The sequence below is a fragment of the Zootermopsis nevadensis genome, unplaced genomic scaffold (genome assembly GCF_977971745.1).
Source record: "Zootermopsis nevadensis isolate Lab colony 2312 unplaced genomic scaffold, Znev_1.0 Znev_ptg000029l, whole genome shotgun sequence".
NCBI classification, from domain to species: Eukaryota; Metazoa; Arthropoda; class Insecta; order Blattodea; family Termopsidae; genus Zootermopsis; species Zootermopsis nevadensis.
The window spans coordinates 4,230,368-4,249,670 of record NW_028259161.1 but is presented as its reverse complement, the minus strand read 5'-3'; the positions used below and the strand labels follow the sequence as shown (position 1 = coordinate 4,249,670).

At 39.5% G+C, this 19,303-nt stretch overlaps 1 protein-coding gene across 3 annotated transcripts in view; it reads right to left on the bottom strand.

Moving 5' to 3' along the window:
• LOC110835800 (protein prickle) overlaps window positions 1-19,303 on the bottom strand; it is a 386,112-nt gene that overhangs the window by 330,690 nt on the left and 36,119 nt on the right. For all 3 annotated transcript variants that reach the window (XM_087358035.1, XM_087358033.1, XM_087358036.1), the window contains one exon: window positions 12,811-12,914. In XM_087358035.1, the coding sequence (XP_087214161.1) occupies window positions 12,811-12,905 (95 nt within the window). In that variant the 5' untranslated portion in view covers window positions 12,906-12,914. The remainder of the gene's footprint in view (window positions 1-12,810; window positions 12,915-19,303) is intronic.

Here is a 19,303-nt window from a genome sequence, read left to right as displayed (position 1 = left end):
GTACTTTCTGCTTAGATTAAAATGAGGTGACCGTACGTGGTACAATTACCTACCGCCACGAAGAGACTTATATATGGCCTACATCTTACGCTAGCGAAATACAGTTTTCATCAATTCGAAGGAGTCCACCAGACGGTGATTTTTAACGTCACTAACTTCATTCTCTCTTTACGGCCAGTTCGTTGTCATCAACGTAGAATGTACTCGAAAGAAGAAAACTAAATATGGCCGGAACATACTTGGCTATCACCTATCTGACTGCGATGACTTATATTGTCTAAGATTCGCTCCAGGCTGATAACAGTAATTAAGTGAATAAAGCAGAACACAAATGTGAGTGGTCTGAGAAACCATTCACCGATGGACGCTTCTACATAGCGAACTATAGTAAATGCTACCCCATAATACAATAACATAATCCCGTAATATAATTAAGTTACTGCGAAATCTGTATGTATCGCTATCCATCTCTGTACCATCAAGCAGACATCGTATTAATCTGTTTCTTACTTGCAGAGTACTTCATTCGAAATGCTACGTAATAGATGCGTTCGTTTCAATGAGAATGTATACTTTTCACAAATTATGAACACTTTGTTTGAATGGTCAAGGTTTCTTCTCACTGACAGTTACACAACCAAAAATATTCGCAACAGAAATCAATCGGTGTCTAAGTCATATATACGTTAATCGAAACAAGGAAAGGATAAAAACCTACAAGTAGCATCCAGTGAAGAGTGGCTGACTTGCATTAACAGACGACAGCTACATAACATTCAGCCTGTACACAGGAGTTCGTGTATTTCTGAAATGTAATTACTGCGTTGAGTCAACTTGCATGCGGAAGTGACAGCATGTAGAACTCCATTTGCCTGCTTACGTTCCATTTTAAATTTTAACGGACTTGTTTGTGGTTTGCCTGTTACGTGCCACCTGTTGTCATACCCTCGACTACAGCCCCACCACACACAGTAATAAATGAATTCGTGTTACATCCACATCGGAACAAAATTCCACACTAGGGGTGTCCCAACATGTGTATACATAACAACACGGAGTGTCCAATGAAAGATACGCGTTTAAAGATGGCACAGAGCTGGATCAGTTCATGGTCGGCCTGTCTTAACCGTTTGTATCTCTTTATCGCCAATTGAAAAGCAGAAATGAAGATGGAGGCAGTACTGGAACTAGTCTCATAAAATACTTGTGTGCTACAAAACTGTTTAAGGCCCGCTTAGCATTGCCCAAAACATACGCCACTGCGCATTTCATATACCGACAATCTGGGCTATAACATTGCAACAAGCGTTTTTGTTTCAAAAAGCTGTCTCGATAGTTTGGAGGGGGGGGGGGGGATCGCGAGAAAATACCACCATCGAAATTTTCTCGCGGAACCTTTCATAGTGCAGCACCCCGCGGTTCCACGGAACACAGTCTTAAAAACGCAACCCTAGAAAATAGCCAACGCTCCACATTTTATGTACGTATATTACCTCTAGCTCTGCCATTCCTCTCGCGTGTACGTCAACACGCGGCTTAACAGCCCGAATCCTGGTATTGTCCTGCAGTGTTAAACAGTTATAAGAGAAAGGCTGGCAGTGGAATACAGAAACCACCAAAGAAAAGAGAATCAGGAAGTGACTCGTAAATTGCCCAGAACTAATCGGGCAATAGAATTGCAAAGTGGTCAAACGTTGTAAGTGAACATAAGTTCTGAAGTGCTGTGTGTTCCGAAACGAAAATGTGAAGTGGCTCCATTGTTTAACCACGACCACGTCACGAAGGTCTGCAGAAGGGCTGAATCGTACAATTATAGGCCTATACATTTTGCGCAAGGGGTTCTCAGTCGTTAGTGATATACGTAACCTTGCTTTTGCTTCAATGTCAGGTTTAATTTCTGTTCCAGCGATTCGGGCGCACTCACAAAGACACGTTCTGGTTTCTGACGAAACGATTTTAAGATCTACAGCGATTATTTCAGCACCATAGTGACGTCATTGAACCTTTGCAGCCAGAAGTTCAGTTCAAAGACGGAAATCACAATTCGTCCCTATTATTAGGATAAATTGGTTAGTATTTCTCAAGGAAATGGGCAATGTTCACTCTGAGAATCATAGGAAACCCATAAACACTGTGGGTAAGATGCAGACATAGTCAATGGTAAAGCATGGTGAGCCGCGGGTTGAGTACCCTTGTCCTTTTCCTTCATGTCAGAAAGAGGAGAGAGATCATTTTCAGGTTCCGGCCACATTACCTCAGGGAAAAACGTTTACGGTGGCCTTTATAAACTGAATTCTGTGTGAAGTGGCATCGAAGAGAAAAAACCACCCCTGCTGGGAATAGAACCCCGGCCGTTCACTTCGCAGTCAGCTACCTCGATAGTGAGTAACAACAGAGAAACTCAACGCACTACATCTTCGGACACGTGTTCCCACTCTTGTATTAAAAACAAAGAGAACAAAGGCATGCCTGTCTTGTTCATTGACATTAGTCGCGTCCGCCATCACATCAACTGTCTACAGTCACTGAGATGTCAGGCACTGTGACCTCGGGGATCAAACTGCAGACCCTCCAAATAAGGGGAAGGTTACCGACAGCGGCCATTCGCCCTGAGAAAGGAGGGAAGATGTCGGAGAGAAACCCGTTCTACCGGCGTTGCTTTCTCGATGTATTCAAGATTTCACAGTTGATTAATTTAAGTGGTAAGGCACAAAGGCACAAGTACTGTGGAAGGCAGCGAGAACTCAGCATTAAGTTCGTGGCCAAATCAAGAGCAAATTACATTCTGGAAATACTTGTTTCTTCCTCAGTTCTCAGCTATTCGAACGTAATTTAAAATTTAATGTTGTTTCGTATGGGTGTGAAACTTAGTTTCTTTAAGGAAAGTAAAAAGTTGGGATGTCTGAGAACAAAGTAATGAGAAAAATAGTTACATCTTAACACATAGTAAGTAATAACAAGGTGTGAATAATTATACAATGAGAGGCTTCAAATATTATTAAGCTGACCGAATCAAAGAGGATAAGACGGTCAGAGTAGAAACGTAAGTTGGAAATGAAAAATGTAGATAAGTAAAAGAGTAGAAAGGTGGAGACCACGTTTGGCACCTAGACATAAGCGGAAAAATTATATCTTATCCGTGTAAGGGTGGGGATTATATTCAAATGGCTCAGAACAGGGCCCAGTTCCCGGCTCCTGTGAATACGTAATGAACTTACGAGTTATTACAAGCAGGGAATTTCTTGACAGCCTGAGTGGCTACCAACGTTTCAAGGATAATCATTCATCACAGATTTTATTATTGGATTTCCGTTTACATCGAAGAAGAATGAAAAAGTCACCATAAACGGCTATTTGCAGAACTGTTATAAATTTGTCCACTCCGGTTCGGATTACAGGATCCTACTATTTCTGAAGAACGTATGAACTAATCACTTGTGAAGAAATTCTGGTTAAAAGCAAGTGAAGTGCAACATCTGATCCGAACACTTACATACCATTTTCCGCTAATTTCACTTGTTAAAATATAGGATAATTTCAGTTTCTACATAGTAAAATAACACCTTGCAGTGACGATATCTTAAAATGGGTCACGCGAGCTTACTTCCACGACATTTCGAATTTATTCTTCACTTATCAGTCCATAATTATACACTATATAATCCAAACAAAGTCGTAAGACACACCAAAAACAAATAACTAACGAATAAAAGTTTAAGAAATAATGATATAATGTCGCGAGCGTTAACAGACTGGCCATTTAAAAATTACCGACATTTAAAGAATTGATTGATCAACCGGATCAAGTAATTGAGTAGTTAATGTACATGAAAGCGGACATGATAAATTATTGAACATCTTGTCACTTACATGCTGAATCATGTAATTTGTAGGTCAAGATACGGTAAAGTAGGTTACCATTAAAGACTTAAATCCACGAATCTCTTGTACAAGAACAAACACCCTTCACAGTAACGGGTAAGGAATAGAGATAAGAGAAATACCCTTAGCATTTCTCCTCTGCAAGTTCCCTGTCCTCGAAAATCGCTTAAAGTAGTTTAAGTACCACTCACACAAGTACCTGACTTTCAACGAGCCATGTCTGCCTCTGCTGAGGCGACATTTATCTGTATAAGCACGTTATTTATGAAACGGCCTATAGTCCATTATTCCGGGTGGTATTTTCAGCTCCCACTTGAGTAGTAAACCCATCTTGGAGAGAACCTTTAGTGAGCTGACGTCTTGAGATCTTGCTGGTAAGATAGGTGTATGACAATGTGGAACAGATTCGCGAGATCAGCGTATCTGGGACATTGATGCTGGCAAGCCTACACTGCAATAGGAGTGTACTAATCGTTCTGAAACGACTGCGTATTGCAGCGCATCCTATAAAACGTAGGCCCCTTCATCCTACCCTATGGATGCTAGTCGGTACGGCATTCAGCAGAGAGAACGGATATGGACTGGACGGTCAGGGTTCGATTACCACCAGAGCCAAAGTATCAATATTTGTACGGAGACCGTTTCTCCCGAATGAGTTTGATTTTGATAAAATCTGTAAAATGTAAGATTCTCGAATGAAGAGTTGATCTGTCAGTATTAAGCTCGTATTCGTCCGGAGAGACTAAAAATAACTGAAACCATGGAGTGACATGAATGCAAATCTAAAGGATTACGGCTACACTAGTCCGTTTACTATCAAATACAGTCACAACCAGTTCGATCCATTACCTTGCAGAACGTCTTTACGTCTTTCAGCAGCTCCGGACCGATCATGATAAATCCAGTGCGTAGGAGTAGATAATCCACTTAGCACTCCGCACTGAACACTCACTTTCAGTAACGCTCATTTCTTTCACTGCATGAAACACAGAGTACCACCTCTGTTACCACGGCAAGGCATTCAGCCTGTGCCTCCATCTCACTCTCGGCAGGTGGCTGGTCAGACAAACAAGAAACACCTATGAGGCGAACCGAGCCGCTCACCAGGCAAACGACCCACAAGCAAACTCAGGGCGGGTCGTTCTTTTTGAGGTCAAAAGATCCGGGTTTCTTCGGCAGTGATCGTTTTATAATGAACCTTGCAGTTAGGTTAGGCGCATATTAGATGATAATGAACAACTCGCACTGATACTTTCTTTCCTCCCACGCAAAGTACAACCTGCTCCATAACGCTTTGAGACTACCGCATTTCAGCTACAGCCAAACACAGAGCACAGAAAAATGAACAAAACACTTACGCCTATTTAACAACCAACTATCAACGGAAAGTTTGAAGTTCACATCCTTGTAGTAGTGTTTCTTGTCTGTGTTTGTGTTCTACTACGAAAAACGCATTAGACGGCTTCTCACGGCTGGTTGCATGAGAATGTCGCTGTCTGACATGACCAGAAAACTTCTAAACTGCCTCTTGTCACGTCACATTAACACGTCATTAAAACGTAATTATAAATTATAACAAAGAGACAAGTATATATCTTAAAATGTATACATTTATTATGGACAATTAACAGTTTTTATTCATACACTTGACTCTAATAAATTTAAGATTACGATAATGAACAAGATGCAAAGAAGTGCGAGTCGTAGCTGACCCAACAACAGCTATTATTTATTAAAATAAATAAATATGTTATTTTATGTCCAGCTGGCTGACAGGGAAAATATAACAAAATATATGGTACGTTATGAGGGCATAATTTTTACTCTTAACCAAATATTATTAGGTTGATCAAATCACGAAGAATGAGATGTAGCACACAATTGGAAAATAAGAAATAAATACAAAATTTTAGACAAAACAACTGAAGAGAAACCCTGGGACACACAGGCATAGATTGGAAGATAATGCGAAAATGGATGTTAGAGGGAACGAGAAGCACTGGTGTAGACTGTATTCAAGTGGTCGAGGGCTCTTGGAAAAATGGTAATGAAATTTCGGGTTCCAGAAAATGTGGAATATTTATTGACCATCTGAGTGACTAACAGCTTTGGGAGAAGGTTGTGCTACATGGATTATTTCTCGGACTAACTGTGAAAGACAGAGTAAAGAAATAAATAAAAGCAGACTCCATATTTCAAAAGCAGTTGACGACATAATAATTATCAGTTATACCTACTAAAGAAGACGTGTACACAGAATTTGAAAGACAGAACACGCCTTTAGAAAGAAGGGAAACAGGACTAAAAGAAGGCAGGAAGACAACAAATACAAATGCCGATATAATAACCAAACTTCAGAACGTACGCAAAAGAACCCGATCGTTGAAAATGGAATATAAGAATATACGTAACATTTCAGGTTCTCATGGCGATCCAAGGCCTGTGCGATTTGCGGTATTCTTTCTGACATAAGCTGAATCTGTCCATGCGTGTAATTCACGCATGAAAAAGAAATGTTAGTCAAAACTGAATCATACATAAAAAATACGGAATTACATTTCGATCGTGTAAATCCGCCCATCGATAAAGAGTGGCTGTCAAAACAATCACCTGGAGAAGAGTCCAAATTTGAAAACATTTCTGTGTTAACTCCCCTCTTTTAAGTGGAAAGATAAGCAGAAACACGAATCCACTGACATAATTGGAAGTGTCTTAAGAGCTCCACTGCAAGATACAGCTTTCAGCTCGTTTTGCAAAAGTTATTGGCTTCTAGTATTCAAATCTTGTCCCATTACATTATACTAACAGAGGAACCCCCTTTCTTCCATTATCATAATACTTCTCTTAATTTGCTTCTGAATTGTAAGTAGTTCCTTTCTTCTTCGTTTTCACCTCTTAGCTTTCGTATTCTCGGCCTTTTTTCACAGTAATTCAGCTCAAGTATCAGGAATGCGCGGTTTCTATAGCCCGGAACTTCGGCAATAACTGGAGAATAAGATTTTAAATAATACGTTAACATTCACATATAAAGGTTAGTAAGTTTTAAGAATATGAGTGTTAGTATCTTGTTCACGTAGAATAAAGACTTAAAATTAATTCCCTTTAACGTAAAGAACAAGTGTAGGAAACCAATCGATGAATATTATTTATTGTGACTGCCGTATATACATGATAACGGGTAACGGACACGTTTTGTGTTAGAAATGTGGAGCAAAGTCATCATTACGTACGCTCAGATATTCAAGAAATTCTCCGCCTTTTATGGAACCCGAAGACTAACATCATGAAAAAGCCCAGTGATTTATCAACATTTCACAAAATGAACAATAAATAAGAGTACGACAGAAGCATAAAATATTAAGACTTTTTCTGTTCTGAAAAGACAGCATGCAGAAATTAATGAAAAATATCGGCGCAGAAAAATTTTAATGGTTAATGGATAATAAATTCGAAAGGACACTGAAATAAACGGTCAAGTCCTAATGTAATGTGTTATCTCGGAATTTGCCTGGGGGACTGAGAAAACCCACAAAAACTCAGGATTTGAGGTTTTCACGGTTGTGAGTCTGAAGATGGCTGCCTTATGGATTATTGTGCCTTGTATCTGTTAGAAGTTTACCGACGTTTCAGACGTCCTTGCTGCCTCCATATCGCCCTGATGATGGAAGCAGCAAGAACCTCTGAAACGTCGATAATCTTCTACCAGACTACACGGCGCAACAACCCAGACGATAGAAACTTCACAAAAACCCAATGTGGATAGCTGGTTTCCTGGCCGAGATTTTAACCTGGTATCTCCTAATATCGTGTAACACTTCGACCCACATTGCAGCAAAAGAGTACGAAATGATGAGCTTACTTACTTATTTGTATTGAGAATCTATGTGAAGTCCTTTAACGATTCCAAATCTTTTCGGAGAGACCAAAATCAGAGCTATTCAGTTCAACATCAAACAGATATGCAACTGAAAGCATGGAAGCATGATTAGAAGCATCAAAACCGCCAGCACCAAGTCCGTCAAAGAAGAATCTCAACACAATCGACTTATTACTATTAGAAATGTAATATGAGAATGGACAGAGAGAATTATTCCAGAATGCGCGGAGCAAAGAAGGCGTAACACATAAACGTCGTTGGACAAGGCATTCTCTAATGGGATGGAATGCAGAGTCGTAACGGTATTGAAATACACACAAACACTCCGACTGCTCTGTGTTGCCTAATGGCACCGGCTTTGGCCGTATGCTACACACGTCATAGGAAGAATCCTTTTTATAAGCGGCCAGCTTTGGGTTCAACAAACAGAGGTGATCACCACGCCCATACGAAGGCAATGGAAGACATCAACTGTGCTCATTTCGCCCACCACCACAACTGCGAGTGAGCAGTTGGTTTATCGTATGGATGGATATTAGATTAACTACGATGTATCAACTGAAACGGCTATTTAGCGTGGAATAGCGCGTTCGGTAAAGGGAGGACTGGGGGGAAATGCGAATATTTTATTGAAGACGGAAGTGATAAGGCTTTCGTTACGACAATTATAAACATCCAGGTTCCGCAACACTATCATATTTGCTGATAAGCCGAATAATGATAAACTGCGTAATAATTTAAAACAAATTGTTGTTGCGATTAGTGCGTTAGCTTAATTTCTAAGTCTGGTAGATGGTCACTTATCTGTACTTCAAGCTATTTAGCTACTTGTGGGTAGCCATCCTTCGTGCTTTCGGGATACTGCCTTTGTTGAGACCGAAATAATAGCTTCGCCAGGCAGCGTTATGCGAGACAGAATGTTTACACCAATGAGAATAAAGGAAGACAAGAAATTTAACTTACCGATGAACTTGAATGCATCGTGTTCATTTGGGTGGTCTTCCTCAGAGTCCCTCCAAAATACCGATTTTGTCCACTTCTGTGACTACGAAGGACACATGTACACCTGCCCACTTTTATGGGCTTTGTAAAAGGACAAGCTACAGTACGAGATAACCATAAATGGTTCTCACTGACAGTAACATGTGCCACTGATTGGGCTTGAAATATAACCAGCGGGAGATAAGGTCCCGACCCGGGAGACTGTCAAATTCCTGCCAGACCTGCGCTGAGAAGCTATTTATCTCGTCACGATCATTGTGTTTAAGCACCCATGGAACTCGGATCTACCTCCTGCATTAAATTATAGCTCACTTGTAGCTATTAACATTTTCTAGTTTGCTCATTCTTAATGTATCTATGATATAATTATTTACCCATTCTATGCTTTCCGTTTACATTCCGACAACTTCCCTTCTGTGGTAACGCGTCTGACTTTTATTAGACAGACACACGATTCGAATCTGAGACGAAGGAGTAATAGTAGTTTTTGACAAACATATTCGAAACCTGGGTAAGAGAGATTGGGTAAAGCCCAAAGGCGACCTAAATGTGGAATCTTAGAGATAAGTCAGGCCGGGAATTGAACCTCGATCCTGTCGATTTACTGAGTAAGCTACACCGACTCCTCTTACAAGGGCAATGACAAAGTACTCGAGCTATTTCCGTAGGCAGCAGAGAGCGTTCTTCATAGGACAAAGCGGTGACACAAGACGCCATAGCCACGACAGCCACTACTTGACAACGGCTGCTGAGAGGCTCATTACATTAAGTGGTGCAGTTGTCTTCAGTAACCCAGTATCTGTGTAAAGAAAAAACTACCGATACGCCATCTCTACCTTTTATATTTTAAGTTTGGACAAAAAATATCCTATCAAAATGTACCTTATTTTAGACTGACAGGCCTGCTTTATTTAACAGCTGCAACAACTTAAAATTTCATGATGTCAACAAGACGGTATCTTTCAGGAACATTTTTTTGTTTTATTTATACGTAAATTCTTTAGAGTCTGATTAGCTCAGACAGAGAATTTACTGTCTAGTAGGTGGACAACAGCGGTCAGATTCCCAACAGAGCAACCGCATCCAGGCTGGAGTTTATCCCACCCAGCTTCCTAATTAAAGACAACCCGGGACTCTCTTTATCCGACTACACATCTCCATTAGTCATCGAGGTCTCGAATGTGTGGAACTTTACTTCCAACTAACCTATACGACTTCGTGGTTTGATGGCTACTAGCTGGACAACGTTACTCTTCCTCAGAAATTTAAAGACGCTGTATCATCTGTAAGTAACGCAACTCCGAATAGGATGAGACGACGTATACTGTACTACACTTCTTGAAATAGACTGATCCTTAGTTCATTTAACGACACGTTTTCAACTGCTCAGGTTATGTAGCATCGATCAATGGTTCGTAAATAGTGAACTGGAAAGGGTGTTGAAAGAACTGTTCGTGGTATAATCTAAGACATTAGTCTGGCGTTTGATTAGACACAGAAAAAATAATTCACTCTAGACAGCCGACATTTGAAACCGTGAAATCGCAATTATGAAGGCGTAAGTATTTTCCTCCTTCGTTATTCCTTAGTCACCGTTAAAGATCAACCTATCATTCGGTCTTGGATAAATTCAAGAACATACGTAGAGGTAATGTTTCCTCTTTGCCTAAGCACCACGCCATGAACGCATGAACAAAGAAAGAAGAGAAAGCTGCACTCATTCTTCACCTCGAATATAGAAGGCGGTGAGTGGTCAGCTTCAGGCTTCAGCCGCTTTATTCCCAAGAGCAGAGTCCTGCCGACAGCGAGGAAAATGAATGAACCACAGAGCCAACGTGAACGCATCGAATATCACACAATCTGTAGCATGTCACCACAATGACTGAGCGAACCCAGCTCGTTAAATACACAAAGATTTAATCATTTCATAAAGATAAACGGATTGAACAGGTGACTGCCATCGACGTTATGCGACCATTTCGATCTGATTCACTGCTGGACTCAGCTTAATAAACGAGCCGAAGTCACTGTGGCTGCTATGGATACGAAGCGTTCAAGCACAACAAGCAAGCAAGAAAAACCTGTTATTTCGCTGCCGACAGAATTTACGAAAATATATTTCTCATCTCCAGACACAGACTGACTTATCTAGTGGCGGATCTGAGACAGAAAATTTAAAATCGAGTTAATAATAATGTGGTTCACTGCTTCATCCATCGCCCTGGAGATGAAGACAGAACGTTGCTCTTAAACGCGCTACATCCTAGAAGTCAGTAGACTTTACACTCTTCGCCCTGGGAACCTCTAATATCACCGACTTGAGGCTACTTAGTACGTTTTACGATGCCCTTTCAACTGCAGAGGTTACAGAGGGGCAAATGCAAATAATAAGTATGTATCAACCCACTCTGAGGTGTAAGCTAGAATTTCTTTCAGCTTTAACATCGTTGCATTTTCTTTCCTTATTAATTCGTAAATTTTATATTCATGACCCCTAACGCGCATTGCATTTTGTTCCGTTCAGTGGTGGTGATTCCTGCAACAACCCTTTTAGTTTCAAATAAACTTTAAGTTTACAACCAAAATATGAACTGATGAGGAGGGGGAGAAAACTGTATCATGAAAAGCTTCGCAGTTTGCACTTTCCATCAAGTATCGTTGGGATGATCAAATCAAGGAAGATCAAATGGGTGGGGCATGTTGCACGTGAGGGAGATAAGAAATGCGTATAAAATTTTGGTTAGGAACCCTGAAAATAAGAGATGGACCTGTGGATGTGGTTTAGGGGTATGACTGGATTCATAAGGCGCAGGACAGTTGCCAGTGGCGGACTCTTCTGAACATGGTAATGAACTTTCATAAAAGACGAGTAATTTCTTGGCTAACCGAGATTATTATTAGCTTCTAAAGAATGATTCTCCACCATGTAGTTAGTTCCAACTAAAATGGTCTTGAACGCACTCCACAAGTTCAATCCGTCACTGCCAAAACTTGCTTCTGGCAATCAAATCTGCCTTCTAAACTCAACAAATGTGTTCCAATCCAGTTCTTTAGTTGTTATATATGTAACATAAATTCTACAGAACGTTTAAAATAAATCAAACATTATTTTATGACTATACTTAGAACGCAAATAACAGCGAGATATCTAGCATGCGAACCGTAGCAACAACGCCTATGGTTGATCTTGAAAGCCAAAAAGTATCCGCATAATTTTCAAAACTGGCCTGAACCGCCCGTTACATTAGCAAGTTAATCCCATTACAGTTCATTAACCTATTGCTGTATCTCAAAAACTGTCTTCTTTCCTTGAAGAACAATTTCGTACAATCACCAAGTCCTTCGCCTTCTAAACTGTAAAGGGCGTAGCTCGACTACGCGGTGTTAAGAATTACGTTGCTACCTCAAAGAAAACACGTAGCACAGATGTTTGCAATAGCCCATAAGAACAATGGTCTTTAGAAAACATTTTAGACCTACTGTTTATTCTGAGAAAATTATCTCCACAGACACCCTGGTCATTGGACGAGTTATTAAACAATTGTGAAATCATGCAAAACAGGCTGGTTCAAGACTGGGCTTAAAATCATAATTTCCGCAACATCACGGGAAACTTTCGGATAACAAACATTAATTTAAAAACAAATCTACGAAATAAAAAAGAAAAGTAAACTTAGAGACTTAATTCTTCGGAGCCATGCAATGTACCAAGACTAATGTGACTGTTTATATTCAGTAAAATGTGCTCATAACGCGATTCCAAAATGTTTTCGTTCATGACATGTTTTCCCTTTACAAAGGTACTAACGTCTAAAAAATACACAGTACATAAAATTACCTCATATGTGGTATTCAATAACCAAATGACACATCTTCAATTATTTCTTTTCTTACTTTTATAACCTTTTGCAGCAGAGTATGAAAACGGTCTGCAATTATTTTGTCAATGGTTTGGCTTAATTCGTATAGATTCCTCTCACTCTACTTGGTACAAAACTGTCTAACAAATGTTACTTAAAACAGAATTCAGCAAGACTAGCGGAACTGACCTCCAGAAATGCGGCGCGAATCCGGGGCACTGGTCTCCACACTTCAGACACTTCCTGTCTGGGTCATCCACCGGGGTCACTCCGTTGCCTGACATGGCCACCACCTGGAACAAAACACTTGCTGTCAGATGTCGGTCATATAGGGTAAAGAGCCCAGTTTAGTTTTCTTTGATATTTTAAAGTCATACACTGCAAAGGAGACATTTATACCGGCGCTGATGTCGTGTTAAACGTTCTGGCATTCAATACAACACGGCTGGTATGAAAATTCTGAGTAATGTCGCCAAGAGGAAGGTGATAAAGATACAAAAGGGATACATGAAACTAAGAAAGGAGGAGATGAATGACTACAGAACGACCAGATTAATTCAGAAAGGAACACGGGTGGAGAAGAAGAGATGAAGGTACTAAAAGGATAATGAACACAAGGAATAAATAAAGGAAGACAGAAAGGAAGGTCAAGACATAAAAAAATCATCCCCCGTTGACCTGGAACGGGTTCTTTCCGGTAGTACATACGATCACTGGTCTTTAAAGAGTTAATCTCATAGAAGAATGTACAGTCATGGTATATGTGACACACTGCAATTAACCCTTCCGTAAAGGCGTTACTAATTAATAAATACTAGGTTCGCACATATATTCCGAAACAAAAGTAAACGCAGGGACAAGACAGACATATAACAGAGTTATGATCGAGGTCCCTTATTCTTTGGAACAAGGACAAAACGAACATAAGTAGCTATGTTCCGTTTATAAATGGTATACAAATTAACAAAATCGCAGATTAAAGAGCACAAACCATTTTAAAACTCATTGTCAATAATATATATATATATATATATATATATATATATAATGTGCATAATTACGGAACTATGCAAGAAATATAAGAAAGCATGACAGACTTGAGGCGAATAATAAATCACTTGCTATTCAATAAATTAAGTTTCTACACGTGTATTCTCGATATAGTTCCTTAATAACATAGGCTTACACATAGGATGTGATTCGTAGGTTATTTAACGACGTTATATTAACTACATACGTTACATAGCGTAGAATGAGATTATAATGTGATCATGAATGACAAGTAGGTAAGAATATTAAAGGAGGCGGTCATGGTCTACGGTACTAACTAAGCATTCGACTGCAGTGACTGAGGAGACACATCAAATGTCTTGGAACAGCTGGCAATTCGAACAAGATTTTGACCTGGATATCTCCCGAACACAAGTACCGCTACGCCAGACTGCCAAGTACAATGACAGACTATGACGTGACAGGTAGACAGACACTTGCATTGCGAAGTCCATGTCTCTTTCTCTCAAAGCTGCCTTACAGCAACAACGGGGCTTCACTCTTTGAAATTAAAGCAATGCAGGTAAATAAATGTGTGCAGCGGATCTATCCACATAAATGAGGTTTCAAATTTTGTTCCATTCGCGTGTCTATAATTAATCTGGGGATTCAGAAAATGTGTTCCATTCTCAGAAGTGAAAAATTATACAATAAGACTATCCAAATTTCACTAGTTCTAATTAAAACAGTTTGAAGTAAAAAAAAGGATTAATTCTATAAATACGAAAGACAAAACATAACACATGAAAAGAAAACAGATTTTATGGACACCGAAGCAGTGTAGTTTTTCTATTCATAATGTACTGATGTAAACATAACACCCTTTCATGTTTGAGATTACAAATGGCAGAGAGTAGCCTAAAAGTAACAAGCAAAGAATTGTCAATATAAAGCTTTGACAGTCCATCTTCTGACTCTTCGAATCATACACGAATTTCTTAATTTCCTGTATATATTTTCATTGACTTGAAGGTACAAATAAAGTTGATTAGCCTATCTGTACTAATGTTCAAAATCCGGTGCAAATATATTAAATCTATCATTTCTAAATTCTAACTTAAAACGATGAACAGAAGTCCTGAAATGTCATATTTCAGATTTTCACCGCAGTGTCGATCACTCATCGCCCTGACGATGGAGGCAGCAACGACCTCCGAAACGTTGGTAAACTTCTATCACACCACACGGCGCTATAAGCCAGCCGTCTCCTAAAATGCCCTTTCCCTCGTGACTCTCCTATTGCTGATGAGTAGGTATCCTGAGAATTTGGAAGGAGAAGGTTGTTGGGTTTTATAAAACTTGGCAACATTGTTCATGTCTGGAAATCCACTTACATAAGACCTGCATTATAAATCTTCTGTACATAAAATAAACTGGTACTGGACATGGCAACATGGTATCATGCGCCTGGAGGCGAGAGTTAAAGGATGGACGGGGTTGTCGGATACTTCAGTTTGCTTAAAACATAACCGGCCGCATTAAATGTAAAAAAACTGGTCTAGCAAGTCTTTCCATGTTGGTACATGCTCCATCAAGCCGAAAAAGCCGCTCTCACAGAACACGCCCTTACCGGCGAAACATCGTTAACGCATCTCCACATACCTTTCTTGATTTCTTGGCATATTTTAACTCTTTGAATGCTACACGTTAAATATCTGACTTAGAAACACTGACCCTTCTGATTTCAATTTCAACTCAGAAAAGATTGTTGCAAATTCTGTCCCACCATCTCTCAACGATTGGATGTTTGCGGCTTTTCAAGAATAAAACCTGTGTTACTATGGACACTTACAAAAGAATACTTTTTTCTCAAATAAAAACACGCAAAGTGCAAACAAATTACGTAGTATCAACGTCACGTAATACATATTATCCAGTCACATTTTATAATTTTAAGAAGAAAGACTGACCGGAAACAAGACGCGTGCAAGTTACAACAACCGCGGAATCCAAGTCGCTAGAACATTACAGTCACGAGTTCGAAAGCTGCTCGAAACACAGATAGGTATCTCCGCTTTTATTTTGTTGTCCTATATCTGTGGAGACCTTTCTGATATTTCCAGAATTATTTTTGGAACGGAAAAGTCTTAGGTTAGTGCCGGAAAAGTCCTTTTTTATGATTTACGTAAATATTTGAGTCATAGTGAAGTGCTGGAGAATTCCTGGCAAGGAAAGCTTATTAAACGGAAAGTCATCATTACGCAAATGTTTCGAAAGAGTTTGCGTGCGGGATAAATTCACAAAGAGCATACGGCTTCAAAGCTTTGATATTTACTTACATGGTGAAATTTTACTTGAAAGTAAGAAACCTAAATGTGCATTAAACTTTCAACCTCTATACAACTTTCGACATGACTCATTTCCGAAATCCGAAGTTGCATACTGAAATCAATCCGCGAATATCCAAGGACAAAAATCACTTAAAATTTAAAACAGCAACTAATGTAGCTTGATGAGAGTAAAACGACAACATCTAACAATTCAATAAAAGTAAGGGAAAAATACATCAAGGCCGGCAGTTATCTTACGATTCGAGGTAAGTGACGCTAAAACAGTAGAGGTCAATATAAAGCTTATTATTTACAATGAAAAAAAGTATGTTTATATTCTGCCTTAGTTATTGTAATATGTAACGGAGATAGTAACAGGATATTAAATTGCTCTTATATTTACATATTAATTGAGACATAAAACAAAGCCTGTTTTCTGTGATTTGTGACCGGACATATACACTATTATATGTAAGTTATGGCCTAGCGTTAACGGTTAATTATACTATACATCAATCCAGCGATTTCCTTTGGACGGCTAATATTATCCAAGAATATCACAATAAAACAAAATAAAGTCGTTAACCACGTTTCAATGGATATCAACATAAATATTTGGAGACAATTTATTTCCAATGGGTGCCAAAATATTGCGAATATAAATATTTGAGTTTCACTTAAAGTAATGGGTTGCCGGTATTAACCTACACACTGCACTGGCCTGACCGATAATTCTGTAGTTTTACTCGCTACATAGGCTGAGATAACTGACAGTGTAGTTAAATAAACAATAAAGTAAAATAAACACTGCGTTAACAACTCTGAGAAAAGATCCGGATATGAAATGAAAAGGGAATTTCTTATACTCAAACTTTGGCCTTCATTCCAGAGGTAAGTCACTTACTAAATATTCAAAGTTCAGAAGCAGTTAATATAGCGTCGTTAAATGAATTAGTCCTTCGCAATTCATCACTCACGCCGTTTCTCGTTATCGAAATTACAACCTCTGCAAAAGTCGGAGATTTCTATATAAAAAAAAAATTTGAGTACAGGTCAGGCGTCAGATCTCTCTTGTAGTGAAACAAAAAACCACGTTCTCGCTGTATTTCTTCTTGGACTTTAAAGTCTGGAGTACAACGTCGATGATGGATAGATACACAAATGCTAAGAAGCTAGTACAACTATGGGAGATGCATGTGCTTAGTAACACGTGCATTTACTTGTAGACAGAAGGGTTGCATGTGTTTTCTGGGAACATAAAGACGTCATTTGCATGAATACAAGATACGAGAAACACAGAATAAAGAAAACAAGGCCCACGTGATATATGAAGGCCGAAGGCGCATAAAATACAATCAAATAAAACGGGAAGAAAAAATTTGAGGTGAAAAATGAGGCAACGTAAAAAGAAAAACTTGCTTTTAACCAGCACATAAAAGAAAAAAAGCAAAGAAAATGTAACTCAGTATCAAAGCGAAAACGTGCGAAAAGCGGCAGACGTCCCTACAAAAGATGTGAATAAGACATAATAGATCGGATAAAGGGACGTCGCTTTGTACGGATCACAAATATATTGACGTCTTGAATGCATTGCGGTAATTGCTTTTCAGAGCAGAGCAGTACAAGTTAAGCAAACGTACTCCAGATTCACACTTACTGCCACCACGAATTAGACCGCAGTTCAGCCTGTTTTGCCTCTATTCATCCGATCCTAAGCGTCATACCAAAGCAGCCACTGGACTCGATCCGGAGCTACTTCCATCCACCTCCTATCCTCACAACGTATCTTCATAAAAATCTATCTTAATGTTGTCCTCAGACCTTCCTCCTATAAATATTCACAGAAGTTCCCCCACCAAAATTTTTATAAACATTCCTTATCTCCCTAATCTTCGTGGCAGTCTCTCACGTCCTCCTTAATTCCACGATCCTAACAACAGGCCTGTGGTCTACTAGGTGACCTGCATACAAATCCTAGTTGTGTAATATCCTACAAATTTTCACTAATTCTCCTTCGGTTCAAGTATTTTTTACGAATACTTTGCCATCTCTTTATTTCCCACAACTACCTTCCTTCTCATCATAAGCATTCTTCGCCTTCAATGCAGTTAACAAACCGTCGATAAATGAAATGACACGTAACTGTTTTATGCCAACGTCGTCTCATATGCAGGCCTGTGTCTAATATTACGTCCTAATTATTGATGAATTTATTCAGAAACGTTCACTCAACAGAAAGCAATACACTATTTAATGGCGTGTTTCAGCTGTGAAAGTTACGAATCTTCAAATCACGAGAAGGCGATCATGAAAGATAAGGAGATACGAATCTGGAGGGAGACGGTTGTAACCTATTTGCAGGTACTAACCCGCCTGTAGACTGAGGCGAACCACAAAAAACCCTCAGAATCATTATAAAAGTTATTCGAACCGGATCCTTACAAATACAAGTCTCCAAGCGTTTTCTCGTGTGTTGCGTCGTACAGTCTCGTAGAAAACGACCTAACTGCTACAGGTACTTACTGTCTCCACCATCAGGGCGATAGGTAAACCGCGTTCAAAATAGTGGGTTAAGATACAGGGGCAGGTCGGGGAAGGGAAAAAGGGGCCCAACGGGAGGGTACGGTGAACACAGTCTGGGGAGGGGGAGGCAGAACCATGGAAGAATTTCTGTCAAAAATTAATATGGTATAATGGAAACAGCATGTTACTAGCGTAAATGAGAAGATGTGGGTGTTTAACTTGCTTACAGGCGTTCGGTACAAGTATCCGCAAAGTTTCTACGAATCATAAACGACGAAATTACACGCTCGTGAGAAAGAAATAAAAGAATTACATATCCTCAACAAAAGCGATAGTAATGAAGGATGAATGCCGGCTGACCTTACAGTAGAAAAAGATTTCGCGTGAAGTACGTGAGGAGCGGAGAGAGGTTTCATCGTGATGAAGACAAGATATCGAATACAGGATATAATTCGCAATAACCATTTGGACAAAAGTAGCCAACGGCCGCAGTTATCGGATTAACAAACGCCATACCATGTGCTGAGAAGAGCACATGTAACGACCCTAATCTTGAAGTGTCTGCCTGCAACCCAACATCCGCACTTACGTCTTGAAGCTTGAGTCAAAATATCGTTTTAATACACACTTATCAGAACACCAAAATTCCATTGCCTTTGTATCAAGCGTTTACTCCCTACCACAATAACGTCTTCACTGTAATTCTGTCCTTATAAGGACGAGCGGGCATTGCCTGGGAACCTTCTAACAATAATAAGCTCTTTCTCAGTCCATTAATAAATCGTCTGTCACTTCTTTCTGACAAAGACTAAACTTTAGGGTCCTTTAACGACGCTTTT